The sequence below is a fragment of the Clinocottus analis genome, unplaced genomic scaffold (assembly GCF_023055335.1).
Source record: "Clinocottus analis isolate CAN_PGR_092001 unplaced genomic scaffold, fCliAna1.0.p SCAF_6, whole genome shotgun sequence".
Classification (NCBI taxonomy): domain Eukaryota; kingdom Metazoa; phylum Chordata; class Actinopteri; order Perciformes; family Cottidae; genus Clinocottus; species Clinocottus analis.
The window spans coordinates 3,588,767-3,608,665 of NW_027176218.1; the positions used below are offsets into that span (position 1 = coordinate 3,588,767).

The following is a 19,899-nucleotide window of genomic DNA, read 5'->3' on the forward strand; positions in this document are numbered from 1 at the left end:
ATGTCCAGTATGCAGGTAGATTTTAGCAATCTAATGCAGTATTGTCCAACATGTAAGGTTCATGAAGTTCATAATTTTCAATAGAGAGACCCGTGTACAGCAAAGAGACTTTGTGTTCATCATTTGTAGAAGAAGAATAGTGGATTAGATGCTTTATTACTCCTGCAAGGGGGAAATGGTTTTGCTGCAGCAGCGTTTATTCATGCAGGGAAGCACTACTATATAATAAATACATTTGAAATGCACAGTATATACATGGAGAGATGGATGGCAAGAGACTAGAACGGCCTCTCACGCATCGATCTGTGCATGCTGCACATAACAGACTCGTGATGCGTGCGTCGTTAGATATTAACTTGTCTATAATAAAATGTATTCGTCGCTGTGCACCAGCACAGAAACGGTCTGTGTGTGACCCCCGATGCAGGTGAAGTTCAGGGGGAAACGTGTCAACAGGCTTCGTGGCAGAGTTCAGGACAACAGCTGGCCACTCTGTTGGAACTCTGCACCTTGTTGCACTAGCCGGCTTCTTCGCCCCGGATTAGGGCTTTGCTGTCCATCTGTCGGGCGTCGGCTTACATTTAAGCCCTGCCATTTCACAGGCACGGCCCCAGCCGGCAATCTCACCAGGCGGCTCAGCTTCTCAATGACACAAGGGGTAACCTTTCTCTCGAAACTCAGCTCGGGCGACATTATAGCGCTGTGAAAGTGATCCTACTCGGGGAGCGAAAGGTCAGACTCTCCTGGTTAAGTTGGATTGAGCCAAAGTGTGGCTGTCAATATGCATGTCCTGTGGTATATCGCCAAGATGCTTCTTATTGGACAGAATGGAACCGATACGCATCACATATAACATCATGTTGGTTTGAAATGAATAAAATAAATAGGCGTACTGCCGCATTTGTTACATCCACTTATGCAGGATATTGGTAATAGTGGAGTCTACAAATTGTCCTACGTAGACTATCAAAGTCATACAAATAATAAATAGTAAATGAAATCCCGCAGCTGGGCATATCTATCCAGGATTAGCCCGCCAGCTGACTAAGTAGGAATGGGTTTTAAAGGCTTTTAACACTTTGTGCTACAGATAACTTCAGAATTATCTCAGGGATTACCTCAGGTGTTCAACGAGGCTCAGGGGTGATGTCTTGTGACAGGTAAACTAAAGCCGGCGCGTCGTGACAATACCCGCTCCAACATGCGTTTGATTGTTCTCATTGTGCAGCGCTAAATAACGACGAGATCCAGTGGAGCGATAACATCAGAATCCGCTTTATTGGCCATGTGGGTTCACACATACACGGAATATAACTATGTCCTTCTATACATAAACAATAAACAAGATAAATATAAAAAGAAAGTAGTCGGAGCAGTGCAAGTAGTGCTAATGGAGGCGTTCATCACAGTGTTGAAGCAACGTGAGGACAGAAAGCAACTAACTATAAGATACATGGACATACCTATAAGATACATAAACTATATGATACATAGACATACCTATAAGATACATAAACTATATGATACATAGACAAAACTATAAGATACATAGACATAAACTATACAATACATAGACATAACTATAAGATACATAAACTATATGATACATAGACATAACTATAAGATACATATACATAAACTATAAGATACATAGACTATAAGATATATAGACATAACTATAAGATACATAGACAAAAACTATATGATACATAGACATAAACTATACGATACATAGACAAACTATAAGATACATAGACTATAAGATACATAGACAAAACCTATATGATACATAGACATAACTATACGATATATAGACATAAACTATGATACATGACATAAACTATACGATACATAGACATAAACTATACGATACATAGACATAACTTTAAGATACATAGACATAAACATAATCATACACCACGTTGAACATGTAGCCACAACAGTGAATAAAAATAATATATATATATTACGCGAAAAAGGGTTAGCTTCATCTTTTGATCGGGCTCGATTGTAAAACTGCTGCCTGGTTATACAAAGAAACAAGCGATCACAGTTTGATTTTAACTGCGGTCAGATTCTCAAAACGATAAATATTCGGGGAACACGAAGCTCCATATTGATTAAGGATTCCTAATAAACGTGACTTATCGACAGCAGCTTGAACGAGACAATAAAACGCTAACTTATTGCCGGTTTAATTATGATTGTACATCCAGTGATGCACCACACTGTTACAATAATAGGTGCATGGGGCCCCGTTCACTTCTCGATATGAAGCAACATCTTATAGGCAAATGTGGTTTGTTATAAAAAAAAAGGTATCAATCTCACTATTTATTGATCCAGTTATTACCGGTCTTGCACTAGCGCGGTCCTAATTTATTCAGCGGCGCTGTCGTTCTTCTTCCCGACTGCATCCTTTTCTTTGAGGAGCACGCCCCCTCTCACTTCACCTCAATTAATGTAATTCTCTGGGAGCTCGCTCGAGTGCTGATTGGTATGAAGAACTGCATTCAGACGGCATTGCCTGCGAAGGAACGATAACACAAGATCATTAACAAAAACCGTGCCGCAAATGTCTACCCGCGGAAGGCATTCTTCATCCTAATGTGTCCCCCGTCTTCACTTGGTTTTCCCGTATATTTGCCGCTGAAGCCATGTGCAAAATAAAGCTGAAAGAAACACACGGGCAGACATTTTGAAAAGCACCGACTGCTCGCATTTCCTTTGGACGGATCTTGAAAATAAATATCCGATTAATTACGACGGAGTCATCAAGTGTCGTGTTATTTTTTTGTGGGTATTTTGACCCTGTGTAGATGAGTTGGAAGACCCATTGAGGAGCCTGACCGGGGTCAATAACCCGCTGAAGTTGCAGTGTTGGAGCTTTAGCAAACAAGGGATTATGATTTGATCATTTTCTTGATTGGGTTTCAGTGTCAGTGGTAATGGAGTCGGACATAATAGCATCTCATTGACTTATATCCAATCTGCAATTGCCACATGATTGACGGTGACAGATGGAATTGAGCTCGCAATAAGCCCGGTCATTCGTATGTGTTTTATCACTCCATACACACACACACACACACACACCACTCCATCTCACAGTCCTCAGCACTGACTTGATCAATGTGAGTGAAGGAATAAGAATGATTAAGGATGGCTGGAGGCATCAACGCGAGCTCAGCAGGTCTGGGGTCTTGGGCGCGCCATCAGCTCTGTTCTGAAATCTCTTGGTTTCACATGATTAAAGATGGTATCATCAAATCTCCAAATATGAACTTTGACCTCAGAGGGAATGGAATGAAATTGACCATAACCCCACTTTTGATGAGTCTGATGTCCGTTTATCCGTGGGCTTACTGGGGGAAAAGGTTATTACTGGTAACAACAATGGCCGACACATGTCACCACATAATTAACTGTCAACAATAATAAAACCAGAATATTGCAGATTTGTTTACGGTCTATCCCATGTAATATAATCTAATATTCTGCTTCACTCTGAAGCGCAATGCATGTGCACTATCCTTCTTCACAACCCAATGAAGGCAATGTGTGCCAAATTTAGAGAAAGAGATGAAACGCTGTACCACTGGCAAAATTCTACGTATTGTGACAACAGCCTTCACACATAGACAGGTGTCCCCCAGAGACATGTCTTGGTGAGTGTGAAATAGATGTGAATGACTTTGTTTCAGCTTTCTCTTTCCTTGCACATTTCATCATGTCAGTGAATTACAAAACAACTAAATGTGCTTGAGAAAACAGCAAGACTACAATGCATACAAAAAAAGAAGAAAACCAAATATATAGTGCGTTGAAAATGCTTTTCTAATTAAAGTAGCTTGCAGCAGTAGCTCCAAAAGTCACTTAATCTGTCATTTAATTTGGGCCGAAGCAATTTCTAAAACCTAAATCATCTTTTTCTATCTACCTCATACTACTGGACCCCTCATACACAAAATATTTCTGAAGCGTCGTCTGCAAATCACAGCATGAATACTCCCACGTTCATTTCACTGTAATGTAAATTGTGCCATAATGGACGTTTGCAAACAATGGGAAATTCTAAAATTATACAATAAATTATTAATTACATTGTTAGTGGAAGGGGTGGAGGCATGCCAACAGATGGCATTGGAATTAAATGGTTTGTTTTTTCCTCTAAAACCCTGTATTTATCTTTCCGTATCCAATTCCCCACTGGTGTATGGTCTATATTTTATCGTAAAGGATTGCACGAGTCGAGTGTCAGCCACAGCACATACATCACACTTGCCACCATCCGTCTTTGATTGCATCCTGCCGTTACTGCTGCTCCACCCTCCTACTGTTTTTTTTTTATACTCACACAGCAGATTCAGCCTAGAAGTAGGATAAATCAAATAAGGGTGATAAAAAGAGTTTATTATACGAGAACAAATATGTATCTTTAACACAGCATGAATTAGATTGCGTCTGAAAAAATGCTGCTAATTCCACTTTCATAGATATAGAGCATTGACTGATTGTCTGCAAGGTGTGTGGTGAAAAAATGGCGTCGAGCACTCGACGGCAGACGCAATGAGGGTGTAGTTCAAGATGTATGTAGGTTAGTTTTATCATTTGGCGTTTGATCTTGTTATGAAAGAGAAGGTACTGATCTTAACAGCACATATAGGTTTGGTAAAATACTGTGCATTCACAGCAGCCACTTGCATTTTAAATACCCTTTGAAGCTCATGTGCAGAAAAGTGCACGATGCAGAATTGAAAACTGTCAGCACTCTCAATTATGCAAGCACATACCTTACTCCTCGTAACCACCCACCTCTATTCATCTCGAGTCTGCAGCATGAATATTGCAGAAGGATTCATACTCACCGTGCTGTTAGGAATTGTGTCACACCAGCATGGCATCCTTTTAGCACTTGTGATTGTTGAAATAACCATTGTGCAGAAAATTGTACCAATGGCCAACGGAAAGTGTTTTTTAAATGTTTACACTGCTTGGCTCCACTATCGCCACATATGATGTGCTGAGCATTTAGCAGAGCGTTGTTGTATATCAGCTCAGTGAAAACCAAGTGAAGCCACGTCATAGGACTTCGTTTGAATTTTCTCCTATTGTCCATGTTTGAGCTTTCAGATTCAGAAGTCTAAATCAACGGTGTTTTCTAATTTTATAACTAAATGTTTTACCCCATTCTCTGTGTCTCCATAGGTAACCGATAAGATGGCGGCCAGGGAAGCGACTGGGCACAGCTACCTGGTGGCTTGCTGGCAGCCCATCCTGCTCCTGATGCTGGGCACTGTGCTGTCCGGCTCCACTACAGGCTGTCCATCCCGCTGCGAGTGCAATGTTCAAGAGCGGTCCGTCATGTGCCACCGCAAGAAGCTCATGACAGTGCCCGAGGGCATTCCCGCAGAGACGAAACTGCTGGACCTCAGCAAGAACCGCATCAGAACCATCAACCCGGACGAGTTTGCCAACTTTCCCAACCTCGAGCACCTGGAGCTCAGTGAAAACACGATCTCCACGATTGAACCCGGGGCATTCAACAACCTTTACGGCTTGCGGACGATGGGTCTGCGTAGCAACAAGCTCAAGCTGATCCAGCTCGGCGTCTTCACCGGCCTGAGCAACCTCACACAGCTGGACATAAGTGAGAACAAGATTGTCATCCTGTTGGACTACATGTTCCAGGATTTGTACAACCTGCGATCTTTAGAGGTGGGCGACAACGACCTGGTTTTCATCTCTCACCGGGCTTTTCATGGCCTGAGTAGCCTCGAGCACCTGAGTCTTGAGAAGTGCAACTTGTCCTCTGTGCCAACAGAGGCCTTTACCCACCTCCACAGTTTGATCACGCTCAGGCTCCGCCTCCTCAATATAAATGTCATAAGGGATTATTCCTTCAAAAGGCTCTATCGGCTGAAAGTGTTGGAAATAGCCAATTGGCCATATCTGGATACGATGACCCCAAATTGCTTATATGGATTAAATCTCACCTCCCTGACCATCGCAAATGCCAACCTGACCACAATTCCTTATGTAGCCTTGCGGCACTTGGTTTATTTGCGCTTTCTTAATGTTTCATACAACCCTATCCATACCATCGAAGGGAATAAGCTCCATGATCTTTTGCGCCTGCAGGAATTTCATCTGGTCGGAGGCAGACTGGCGATGATTGAGCCCTACTCTTTCCGTGGTTTGAACTACCTGAAGATTCTTAACGTGTCCGGAAACTCCCTCAGCACTTTAGAGGAGTCTGCTTTCCACTCGGTTGGCAACCTTGAAACGCTTGCCTTGTATGATAATCCCCTGGCCTGCGACTGCCGACTGTTATGGGTTTTCCGACGTCGTTGGAGACTGAACTTCAACAGGCAGCAGCCCACCTGTGCCTCCCCCGAGTTTGTCCAAGGCAAAGAATTCAAAGACTTCCCGGATGTCCTGCAGCCAAACTACTTCACTTGTCGCAAGTCCAGGATTAGGGATCGCAAACCCCAGCAGAAATTTGTGGACGAGGGAGCCATTGTTCATTTCGCTTGCCAAGCAGATGGAGATCCCGCCCCGCTGATAATGTGGCTATCCCCCCAGAAAAAGTTCATCACCACCAAGACAATTGGAAGGCTCTCCGTCTTGCCGGACGGCACCCTCGAGGTTCGGTATGCCCAGATTCAAGACAATGGTACATATGTGTGTATAGCTAGCAACGCAGGAGGAAACGACACCTCCCTGGCTCACCTGCACATTCATAGCTACTCGCCCGACTGGCCACACCAGCCCAACAAGACCTTTGCCTTCATCTCAAACCAGCCCACGGAAACCGGTGCTAACGGTACAAGAGCCAACGCCCCCTTCCCCTTTGATATAAAGACGCTGATCATCGCGACCACGATGGGCTTCATCTCTTTTCTTGGGGTTGTCTTGTTTTGCCTGGTGCTGCTTTTCCTTTGGAGCAGAGGAAAAGGCAACACCAAGCACAACATTGAGATTGAGTATGTGCCACGGAAATCGGACGCTGGCATGAGCAGCAGCACGGTGGATGCTCCTCGCAAGTTTAACATGAAAATGATTTAACAGAGCTGTGGAATTTATTCATTTTTGGACACAAATAAAAACAAGACAAATGGAAAAGAAGACATTTTCTCTCCTCCCCCACCCCTTCCCTTACAAACTGTGGATCCTGGTGTGTTAACAAAGACTAATATGTTCTTTTTTTCCTGACTGAAGCACTAGAGAGGAAGGCAATTCTTGACTTTCGCAAGTGAGAGGGAATGAAAGCACATCCACTGCTACAGGGCATTGATGGTTTCTACAAGGCCTGCGGGGGCATTAATTGAAAGTCAAATTTGTCATGAGCAGTTCATACTCCTGTGGATTTATACTGGGAAAAATATATCGTAAAAGAAAAAAAAACACTTCAAACAGCCAGAATGCAAGGGGCAGATCATAGTTTGGCCATTGCTGTTTTGTGTCTGTAACTTTAATTTAGTGTTGGTTCTTTTTCTTTTTTTTTATTGCCAAGGTTAGATGTCAAGTTATGAATGAGATTTATATGGGTTGATGAGCACATTTATACAAAGTCGATGCATCCAAACAACATCATCATTATACTGTGTGCTACATATGGTCTGTTTTCTTTCCTAAAGTGATGCTTGTTCTGTAATCCATGAAATGTACAGTATATCTGTGTCACAATACCTGATGAAAACTAAAAAAAAGGGGCATCTCCCAGCAATTTGCAGAAATACATAACATAGGGGCACAATTATAATATGGGGAAAACAAAGCTGTTGTTGGACGTACTATATAAAACTTAATTTGAATTCCACAGCTACTAATTCACACAACGTACACTGATGGGTAATGTGAAGCAGTTTGCATTGGTGACGTGAAAAGTGGAATAAACACAAGCGCTCCGTAAATACATAGATTTAGTAATATACAAATACATCTGTGCAACTTTTACTATCGCTACAAATTGCCTTAACAACCATTAAATAGACAAATATAACAACATTTAGTCTCGGTAACTAGCAGTAAATCCTGTTTCAATAATGTGGCTCTTAATATTGGATTAAAACATTGGGGAAATGCTCTAATAAAGCATTTTACACCCAGTATATGATATCAGTATCACTCATCCCTAATTTTTAGATGTAACCCAGACAGTGCACACACATGGATTGAGGGCATGATACAGAAGGAAATGTGAGATGTTGCTGATATGATGGGGCTTCCGCGCCAACAATAGATTCAACATCTATCCTACGGCTTTACCATCCAACAAAATGGTACCACGATACCACCGTTGAAGCGGTGATCCCTGACTTTAAAAAAAAATTGCATTTCAAAAACTATTATGTAATGAAATTATGTTGTGCTCAACATGATTGTGGGGAATACAAGTTGTGGTGCTCACGTTTTTTTTAAAAATCTCTCTATATATATATAAATATATAATGTGCTCCTCAAGCTGTAGAAGAATTTCTTTCATTGTTGGTTATTTTTTTCTTGATTGTTTTATGAACTCAAAAAGATTCATTTATGCCGATGCTCCCCCATGTCAAAGCCGTGGAAATACCATTTTCCAGGATAATTTCCAGGTTTGCTTTCCCCCCCACGCCCCCGGAAAATGTGCAATGTTTGTCAGGTGAAAAAGAACTGTGCACAGTGCGCTCCCAGTTGGTCCTGCATACACACTCGGAGGTGACGGCCTTTTCCTTTTCAAGTACACACGGCGGACAGCTGGGCTTTTGCAGACCTGTGTGAGGATAAAGGCTAAGTTATTTATGATGGATGACATTACAGACAACGACGCAGTAATGGGCTGGAAGTATGGACGGAATATGCAGATGGTTGAAGTGACACAGATGGTTTCACCCATGGAGCAATCTGAAGCAGCTTTGGTGTAATCCGTTTTGCATAAAGGAAAAAAAAAAATCACTGGATATGGCTCATGGTTCTCCCTCTTGCTGATTATGAATGCTCTCTTTGTTCAAAGTGTGGCTACTGTACCTAGCCTTTTTTTGATCCCGAGTGACCGCGGGTATCTGTTTTTTTGTTCCTGTTATTCCTTTTTTTTATTTTGACTATATTGAACATGTAGTCCAAGCCAACTTTTTACACAAAAAAAAAAAAGATACTAAAAAAGAAATCTATGGAAAAATACATTCAAATTGTTCTGTGCAATAAAGGTAATATGCAGATTTTTTTTTTAATTAACAAAATTTCGTTGATGTTGAATTGTTGAGAATATGGTATGTTGTATTAAACAATCTATGGACTTTTTTAAACATATGATGGTCTTATCTTGATTTTAAAGTAGCAGCTATGTGTGTGTGGTTAAGATATACGACGGCGCAAACTCACTCAGAATTATGACGACATTATTTCCCCTACAAGCCACTGTCAGCTGGTGCAGTCTCATGTATCTGGATACAACATTTGTCTTCATTAATACACATTTAGGAACTATTTTAAATACTCCTTTAAATGTGTTAGTACGCAAACATAAGTTTAGCTCATATTTTGTGTTTTTCAGTAACCAAATAATCTATTTATAGTTTAATTGCTTTAATTGAATACCTCATTAAATGATGATGCAGACCGCAAGGTAATTTAATGTTTCAGCGATAATTACTTGTTTACAAGACATTAGTCTTGCACTCATTCCCTCGTCTGGCGTCTAAACATTATTGAAAGGCCAGAGGATCACAAACATTTAGATATTTTTAACATATTAGTTTATGCTGCTCATCTTAAAAGAGACAATATGAGTAAAGTAATTAGTGAACTTCCAAGTTAAACAAAAAAAAAAAAGCCAGTGCGACATTGAATAAGCGTTTCATTTTTTGGGTGTTACTTTGCGAAACATGAGCGAATTAGGTTACCCTTTGAAGGTTATGGGGAATGACCAGGGATACGAGTAGGACAGCCTAGTTTAATAAAACATGGCGCCGCTCTGCATTGAGTTTGGATCTCGGTCCCATTGCTTTTCATTCCACATCCGTGCTCAGCGCTCCGTGGGGACTTTTGATGTTCCTCTTTCCCCCCCAAGCTGTATCAAAGCGCGCTCGTTTTTCTTCTGACTTGAAAACAGACTGGCAGAAAAGAAGAGGAGAGGAACTACTCTTGAGGTCTCGGAGGCCCTCGGGGAGTAATGGAGACATCCATTGTATTCACTCCTCAGATATTAGATATGTGCTTAAATTTCTAGGTCAGGAGCAGGCTGATAGACTCTGACACTGCGCGACAAGTCACCTCTTCTAAACCGAGCAAGAAAACAGACACACACACCTCTGGGTGTTCCTCACACTCATCCCAAATCTATCTGCTTAATGCCATTTGGGGAACACTGCATGTCGGCATATACAAATATGAATTTTCTCTTGGCGGTGCCTGTCACACAATAAAAGCATCTGATGCCTAAAATAAAAAGCAAGTCTTTTGAGATTTGCGTTTTTGATGTGGAATATAGACTCATGGCAGAGAGGCTGTTTTTAATCCATATTTTATCTCTATCAAAGCCCTCGTTTCGGTCTATGATTCCACATCACACCTACTATATCTAATGCTGCGTTGCAGACAACCCGGAGGCGGGAATTTTCCCAGTTAAAATTGTCAACGGAAACAATGGGTGTAAACAAAAACCATGGTTGACCGTGACAATTTATTTCATGATTTTCCAAAAATAACATCTGTGCAGAGAAGATAACCAGCGAACTAATAACGTGGCAATGCATTTTAACAAGGATTTACATGTTTTAATACATGATAGTATGAATTGTTTTGATTAAATACAGGCAAATATACTTTATATTGCCATTTACATTGTGCACTTCTTTGTTGCACGAACAATATTTATTAGAAATAATTATTCAAACTACATATCACACTTATTTATTCCTACATGTTGGAGCAATGCAATCGCTTCCTGAATGGAACGATATGTTACTGCACTGCAACATATTAACTTAAAAACTTAATAATTTCTTTATTTTTGCCCCAAAATAAAGATCTTGCAAGTTGCCATTTACTTGAACTTAATACTGTATGTACTGTACATGGAGGGAAGGGGAAAAGGTGGATAAAGTAAATAGATTTAAAAGTGCCAGATGATTTTTTTTTTACACACTTCAGAGCAAACATTTTCAAAAAAGTTGCCTCGGAAAATTATTCTAAGAAACAGTGATGTTGTAAGTTACTTAATATTTGCATACAAAATATGAAATCAAACACTCCCATTTGTTTCAGCACCGATAACACTTAAATGTTAAATTTGTCTTTGTAAAAAACATTTTGTAAAAACATTTAAAAAAGTAAAACGGACACAGTATATGTCAGACTGGTGCAACCGGGTATGGTTGCACCATATCCTGCATTGTGTGCTTGTCTCGCTCCTCCCTTTATAGGGATGTGATTTAAAACAAACATCATGTTCAGTATCTCAGCTTCATGTTACCAAACCAGACCACGAGTACTTCTTGCTTTTGACGAATCCCACAGGATGAGCAGTTTCTCTGCTCTTCTGAGGAAACTGGACCCACAAAACAAAGTAGGAGTGTCTTGTCTTGTTTCAGTGAAAGTCAAAATCAAAGCAGCAACTTCCTTTTCAACGCGAGCGGCAATGTGTCCGTTTCTGGAGGCTGTTGACTGGGTTTCTCTCTTCAGGAGTGATGGCAAAGTGGGCATGACACTTTATTTTGTTACCGGCATCCGCGGACTGAATGATAAAGTTAAGAGGCGGCCGTACGAGCCAGACGGCAGCGAGTCTGCTTTATATCACCGTTTGCTGGGACGCTGCTCGCCTTATTTGATCAAACCCGGGAGAAAGCGACTCTGTTTACGACTGGACCCTCAATAGCACAGCAGCTTCTACATTCATCCCCGAAATAGATATATAAACATGAACTCAATGAAGTGAAAAATGTTGAATCTCATTTGTGAAACCTTTGCATACACTTGTTTTTGAATAATTAGCGATATAATGTGCCGATCACCATATAGTGGAGCATGTGGAGCTTCATCATGTGCTAATATATGACGCTCGCACACCACTTCAGGGATCACTATTATTCCAAATTTGACCAAAAATAAAGAGATATAATGATGTTTTTAACTCCCGATACATTTTCCTCAAAATATCCATGATTACCATATATGATCTGCGCGAAGCGTGGTTTGCCTGGTGGTGGGGGGAAGTTGTCTATTTATATTCGTGACATAATATTCAGAATATTCATTTTTATTTAATGTGCTTTAAGTTGAATAGTGGGTGAGTCTTTGATCCTTCTGGGTTCAGGGGTTTATGTCTGGTGTGGTTCCCATGTGGCGACTTAGCGGTTGCTTTGATGTTAAGCAGGCACTTCTGCATAGTCAATAAACACTTCCTCGAGCCCTGCTACCCAAAATAAAAAAAGAAGCAGCCACCTGACTCCCCTCCGTTACTCGCTTTCGACTGCTTCGCTATTGTTTTACGGTCTTGGCCGGCCCGTGGCTATCGAGCACACGCGCCAGGACGCCGTCCAAAAAAAAAAGGCGATCTGTTTGAGGCCCTTTTTTTTTTTTTTTTGCCCGGGCCATATGCCACAGTCCGCGTCTCTGTGGGCAACTCAATCTACCCTCCTTATTTATTTAACAACCCCATGAAAGAGTCATGAGTTCCCAATTCCAAAAAAAAGAAGAAAATATGCGACAGCCAAAAGACCGCATCTGTCTGCTATTAAAACCATCTTTTTGGCCGCCTGCTAAAACCGACTCACTTCTGGCAAACGTCAATACTGAAACCGATGATTTGGGCTTCGCTTTAGGGGGCAGCAGATTGTTCTGCGGGCGGATGTATTACCAAGGTGATCCGGGCAATTATTATCAAGGTAAAGAGGTGATAGGAGGTGAGGAGGCAAAGGGGGCAATCCATCCCAAAAATTATGTTCTACTTCCAATTCCCCCGCGTAAAGGGCCTGAATATGCCAGTGAGAAATAATTGAGAGCTCAGTTGTTGTTTCACCTTGAAGCGGCTAACCAGCGTGCAGATAATTTGGCTTCTGCCTACATGCCTTCAAGGACAGCGAGCTGCTGCATTTCGACGGGGGCAGCCGAGGCAGGTGGCGAGATGGACGAGGGGATCTGACGAGGACGGCACAGCCGGGCCGCCGCTCCCATTTGTCAGCATTGTTTCAAGATATCTGCAGGTGAGTATGGCTTTCATTTTTCATTATATCCCCCCCTATCTGCCTTCGGATATTGTGCTTTGGTCTGTCTGGGTAGTTTTTTTTCCCAGAGGCCCTGTAACACCACCATGTCAGTTCAGTGATGTTGAAGGTTCATCATATGCAACGAAAGAAAAAACACCAAAAACATCAAATGTATTATTTTTCATGGTTTTTTTGATAAATGACACCATGATAATCGCAATTGGTGTTGCTTTGCGTTTGGATTTTTATATTCTTGAATATACTTCATTCAAATAAGCTTTGTTTCAGTTTAATGGGCCAGCAATTTTTGGTATGTTAATTTCTTAAGTAGGTGGATGTGAAAGCGATCAAAATCGACGCAGGAGGCTAAGATAAACTGCCTTTTCGTGTGATAAAACTGTATCCTACCAGACTGGAAATGTCAATTTTAGAGGACCAAACGACAAGCCTTCCTCCTTTCTTTGATCACAAATCGATGAGTAGTCATTGTCCGAATAAGTCTGCGTATGGATTGGTCAAACAAACTCAGCATTTTGACCCGAGAGATGCTGCTCGTGTCCCGCTCAAAACCAAAAGTCAACGTTTGCTTATTTCAACGTACGTCTATAACCTAAATAACATAAGAAACTTACTTATTTTAAAACCAAACCATGATGTTTTTTACTAAACCAGACTAAGTCGTAGCATTTTTGTTACCGCCTGCCTACCTGCCAAAAGGGTGATGTCGCTTGTCACAGTCAAATTTCGTAATCGCAATGGCAAAGAAAACAAATGGGCAAGAGGTAAGTATTGGGCTAGTTCGGCCATAAGTCAATATTCATAATAAACCTAATATGTACATTCAAGACAAGCAGATCCTGTGCAAAGATCTAAGGCTAGAGGGTGCTGAATGCTGCTCTGATATTAAAGCCCCTTCAGGCAATTCTGTGAATTTTTCGTTTTAAAGGCAATACCTCACAGCTATTTAATTCCCGGGCCTCACCACTAATAGTTTAGTCTCTTTAGCAGCTCACTGATCAATTTAAGATATTGACTTACTTGGATGCTTCGTAAGTAACCTTCACGGGTGTGTCGCAGAGGAGGCGAGACGAGCGATAATCAAGTCCGTCTTAGGGATGCCGGACTTCCTTGGTCACTGCTCGATGAGGAGCCATCGGTCATGAGTGAGGGACGGGATCAAAACTCAGAAACCAAACAACGTTTTATAATACAAATATGTCATTCATCCATTAACCAAACTGCTTATCCTGTTTAGGGTCGCGGGGTTGGGGCCGATCCCAGCTGTCAATTGGCGAAGGTACACCCTGGACAAGTCGCCAGTCCATCGCACGGCAGACGATTAACCTGAGCTGCATGTCTTTGGACTGTGGGAGGAAGCCGGAGAAGATTTTCTCTGTCGATTAGCGAAGGAGGAATGGAGTCTCTGTATCAAAGTTGTCTTTCGTCTGTTTATTCTTGCAAGAAGGAAAAATATGCAACAGCCACTCACAGCAGTCTGTGACACAAGATTCAATGAAACAACAGTCACAACCCTACTTTATGCATGACGAGGGTCACGCCTCCAAGCCATGGTGATACAAAGAGAAAACGCTGAGTCATGACATGTGCTTGCCCCGTTGTCCCTTAGTCTTTGAGATCAAAGAAGTTACATTTTCCTTTGCCCTGAGAAATCAACCCCCTTTCAAGCACCCTCATATACACAAGTAAGGAAAAGTCAACAGGCCTTTGATCTCCTTCCCCCTCCACCATCTGGTCCAACCAGCTCTAGTTTAGACTCTATCTTCACATAGAGCAAAACGTATATGAGAACATTGCATTTCGAAGTATTTTTTTTACTGTAACTGAGAACATTTTTTAATGGAATAAACTTTTGAATTAGCCTAAACAAACCCAGAGGCTCTTGAATCGCTGAAGGCTCGAATCCCAGAAATAAATACTTTCCCAAACACAGCTGTGCCTAATCAAAGCAAATTATTTCCAAATTGAGCACAGTCACATTAATTCATTAAAAAACGATGTCACCATTATGATCCTTGTATTAGATGTGCATACAACCGTTGTTCGCATAGAAGTGAAAGTACTCCATATTGACTGATGTTAATTATAGGCTGTTCTCAAAAAAAAAAAAGTACAGCCGTATTTAAAACCACTTACATTTTGCCAAAAACATAATTATATGCCATTACATGAAGTGTGTGCTTTATGGCATCCAGCAATTTCCTGAGGCAGTCGCTAATTTTCTGCGAAGGTAATAACTGCGCGACGGGTGTAACTTCAGCAGATCGATTGATATCCTGAAGTTCTCAATGGAGACGCGGCTGAAAAAAAGCGACACAAAAAAAGGGGCCGCGATCGTTCCGAGAAGCAAAATCCCTCAGAGTAAAAATAGTGCAGATGTCAGAAAACCCAGTTCAATGCCTCAGAAACGACTTTCTCTTTGCAAAGGCCCCCGCAGGATGTGCAAAACAACAATGGCGAGGCTCCACATAGAGATATGACAAAATCTAAGCTGTTTTTTGGGGGGCTTTTTCCAGCAGTTTCACTGCAGAAAGCCCACAGTAGAATTTAATATCATTCAATAGGACAGAATCGCCCGGCTTGTCTCAGCTTTTCAATTATTTAATAAAAAAAGGAGTCACGGGGAGAAAAGATGAGGGTGAGAAAATCCGGTGTCTCTCACGTTACACCGCAGAGGACAGCCCTTGAGATCAGTTGTCTTTTAAAATAATACAGAGTGCTCTGGAATACTTTTTTTTATCTTCCCCTTGACTTCCAAACCATTGCTCGACTGTAGAATTACAAAGTCAAAAGCACATCAATGGCGGCGCTCGTGCAGCTCGCTCAAGGTGTCGTCGTTATCAAGAGCCAGACGGTCCACTGACTGTGAGCATTTTGTACAAATGAACCAAGCTGATGATTTTTTTTCCAGTTATTACCTCAGCGTGAGCTGTAAAGAGAAGAACTGCCATCCAGTAGTCATTACTATGAGATGGCCAGCATGCGGCCAACAAATCCATTTCGTACCCACAGATATAAATGACTGCAGCGTTCAAAGCCATTTTTATTTATTACAATATCAGAGTACAGCCAGGAAGAAAAGTTGGCCCGACTAACGAGGGCAAAATAAGTCAACTCACAATCTAAAGGCGGTTAAATAACTTGCTTATAGGGGTGAGAGAGCTTTGTCATTGTTTAGCAGGATTTGGATACAAAACAAGCTGAATAAATATCCATGTAGAATATGTAAAACTCTTTGTAGAATTTTAAAAGGCTGACAAGATTTGTTGGCATGACCTGATTGCCTGTGTTAGAAATAACAACACAAATCCCCAAATAGCAACTGGCCCTTATTTCAAGAGTGCCAGGATGTCTACAACACAGGACAAATACACTTCCTATAAAGCCCGTATCAGGGACGCACTATACTGGCACATTCAAATAGCAGAACACGTGCGACTGACTTCATTTCTTCTGTGTTTCAAATGACAAAATGCATAATTTAAATAAGTAAACATTCAGATCTTTGGCAAGCAACCAAGACGGCATGAGTAGAGTTGGTGTTTTTGCACACTGTGTTAAATGAAATCCTACAAATAATCCAAACGGCATCAACGATGTCAACTCAAGCCAATTCAATGAGCAGTTGTGTTGCAAACAGAGCAAGAAAACACGTCAAAGTGCACGGACGGCCGATAGCGAAAGGTACACATGCACACACACAGCGGACAGGACAACCTGAGAGGAGGTTTCAAAGGTGACACAAAAGCAGTTTTGGCAGGTTGGTTCTGCATGTTGCACAAACACATTACAAGCCTCTGACCCCCCGTGTTGACTTCTGCTTTTTTCACTCAATTCCATTGAAAGAAAGGAATTGAGCAATTTCTATTGCACATAATGGATTCCTTTCCGCAGAGCTTGAATCTTTAAAAAAAAAAAAGACTCAATAAGGTGTAGAACAAGTTCAACACAGCTTCCTTTGTGTAACTGCATCAACTGGCTGTTACGTCAGTTGATTTGTGCACATGCACGGTTTGTCTGTGTGTGTACTCGCTGAACATAGACTCACACATGTTGTCTCTATTTGTCCAGAGAGGAGCTGCTTGAGCTCCTTTTGTTCCCATTCAGCAGCAGCCTTAACTTAGTGAGAGTGCTGCCTCTGCTGTTGGCCTCTGATTCACTCTAAAAAAACTCAAGAAACTTTCTCCAACGCTGAGGTCACTGTTGCACCAGCCTCTTTCCATCTGACGTGCGGTCGGAGGAAACACCTGGTGTTGTCATCAAAAATTACAGATTGTCCGCAGCAGAAAAAAAGCCCAATTATTTGATTGTAACAGCTGCTGGCGTACGAAGCACCTCTTTCCACTTGGGACTTTGGGGAGAGCTATGAGAGAAGACAGCCCTTCACCATCGCGTTTTTTTTAAAACTCCAGACTAATAACACTTTAAATTCCAGTTGGAGCGGTGCAATACGGGGAAAATACATAACATAGAGTGGTTGTTTTCTTTCTCACTTCCATCGTATGTTTGCCAAACTGCATTACATCGCTCAAAGCCATCTACACCGCTGTTGGGGAGCCTTCGGGCCTTCTTCGGGCTCAGTTGTTTGTGTGAATCTGCTCGGTGGTATAAAATTTTAAAAAAAAAAAAGTGGATGAGTAAGTGTTTGTGTGTGAAGCACGAGTGCAACAACAGCAAAACATTGTGTGGGTTCGTAAAAAGTTTTTGGAAGAACTGTAGCCTTTTTGATGATGATGCACGACGGCAGAGATGTAACTTTTGACCCCGTTAAGGATGTGAGCCGCTTCAACCGGGAGTCTGAGCCGCACAACATCGCCCCGGAGACAACGCATCTGAATTTATACCCCATGGCGGCTTATCGCAGGCTCGGCAATCTGGAACAATGGGTAAATTCCTGTGAGGAAGACTCTGTTATCCCACATCCCTTCTTCTGACAGGATCTGTGACACATCCTTCTGCAGAGACCAAGAGCTCCTGGGGTGATTTTACTATTTTTGAAACATTAAAGAGAGACTCGAAGCTCTATGATCTCTGAATCCAAGGAAAGAGATATAGGCTGAGAGCTTGCTGCTCTTCAAACCAACAGTAAAAAAACAGGTGTGTTGTTAGACTATGGCTTAAGAAACAGGAGCGGATTGAGACATAGTAAAGTAAGTCAAATATGTGCACGGTATTTGCGTGTAAATGGTGCAGCAGCAGCACAGACACACATGATTCCTTGCCGTTGAAAGATGGAAGCCCATTTCCGCTACAAAAAAAATAAAAGTCAAAATTATGTCAAACAGATGAGATAAAGTCATTATTATGAGATAAAATGTCATTATTATGAGATAAAAAGTTAAAATTATGAGATAATAAAGTCATTATTATGAGATAAAAAGTCATAATTATGAGATAAGTCTGAGTTTTTATCTCATAATAAAGATTTTTTTTGTGGCAGAAATGGGCTTCCATGGGATACAGATTACAAGACAAAAAATAAGACACTAGAGCAGCATGCAGCCAAGTGCTCCATAAAAAAAGGATATATTTCTTGCAGGTTGGCAGCTTTAAAGCTTCCAAATTGTTGCGTTCACAGCCACAGTTGTGCCACATTTCAAATAAAGTCTTTCCCCAATTTTCATTTTATCACTAGGTGGCTGCTTCAAGCTTCTCCCTGTATCAAAATAAGACATTATGAGATAAACAAGGACATGTGATTTACTGCAACCGCTCACGTTTTAAATACTACAGCTATTTGGTAGAGGAGGGAATCACCAGAGGTCCCACGATACAATATCGTCCCAATACTTAAGTCCCGATACGATATTATCACGATACTGCAATATATTGCGATTTAATCACTTTTTTTTCCCCCAAAGAAAAGCTTTGTCAACAAAAAATACATTGATTTGACTATTTTAGGACCAAAAATGTTTAGAATTGATTAAATAAAAGATCGATACTCGGCTTCAGTGTATCAATATAATATTGCCACGCAAAATATCGCAATACTATGCTGTATCAATTGTTTTATTTTTCATTTGGCAGGATTTTCTCGAGGTTGCAGACAGTGTGACTTGAGTGGGAATTGAAAATTTTATTTGATCAACATTTTCTTTGTCAAACATTCTTATTCTGTTTTGATTATAAAACACGTCATATAGTTTATCTGTATTAAAGACGTTCTTTGGAGCTTATATTTATATTCAAAATAAACCAATTATTGGGACCATATTTCAGGTGTTATTTTCTCATGTGGAACGGGACATCGGCACAGCCTTTGACCTCACGTCAGAAGTTGGACTCTTGATTTTGTTTTGTCCGATTCAGGAGAAATAAATCAACACAATTATGGAAATGGAATCAACGTCTCCAGAGTTATTATCGGACCTTTTTTAGTCCCGTAACGTGGCACAGAATAAGACCAAAAACCAGGAAGAGGCCACCTCGATGGGGTTTTCTTCTTCTTCTACTTCTTCTTCTTCTTCTCTGCAGTATTATTTCCTAAAACCCCGGTCTCATTTTTAGAGGGGAACCAAGCCAGATTGTGCTCTGGAGGACAGAACGATCATCTCGGCGCCTGATAGCCCAGCGATATTAGCCGATATTAGCCTCCTGGAAAAAACGAAGCCGTCTGTGTGTCACTGGTGAGGTCCGAGGCGTCTCTTAATTAACATGAATTATGTCATGTTGCCGTTTTTTGAGGAGGAAG

General features: G+C 41.3%; 1 protein-coding gene across 2 annotated transcripts in view; it reads left to right on the plus strand.

Moving 5' to 3' along the window:
- lingo1a (leucine rich repeat and Ig domain containing 1a) overlaps positions 1–8,641 on the plus strand; it is a 117,761-nt gene extending 109,120 nt beyond the window's left edge. For both annotated transcript variants that reach the window (XM_068603373.1, XM_068603370.1), the window contains one exon: positions 5,209–8,641. In XM_068603373.1, coding sequence (XP_068459474.1) covers positions 5,221–7,068 — 1,848 coding nt within the window. In that variant the 5' untranslated portion in view covers positions 5,209–5,220 and the 3' untranslated portion in view covers positions 7,069–8,641. The remainder of the gene's footprint in view (positions 1–5,208) is intronic.
- Positions 8,642–19,899: the final 11,258 nt, after the last annotated feature.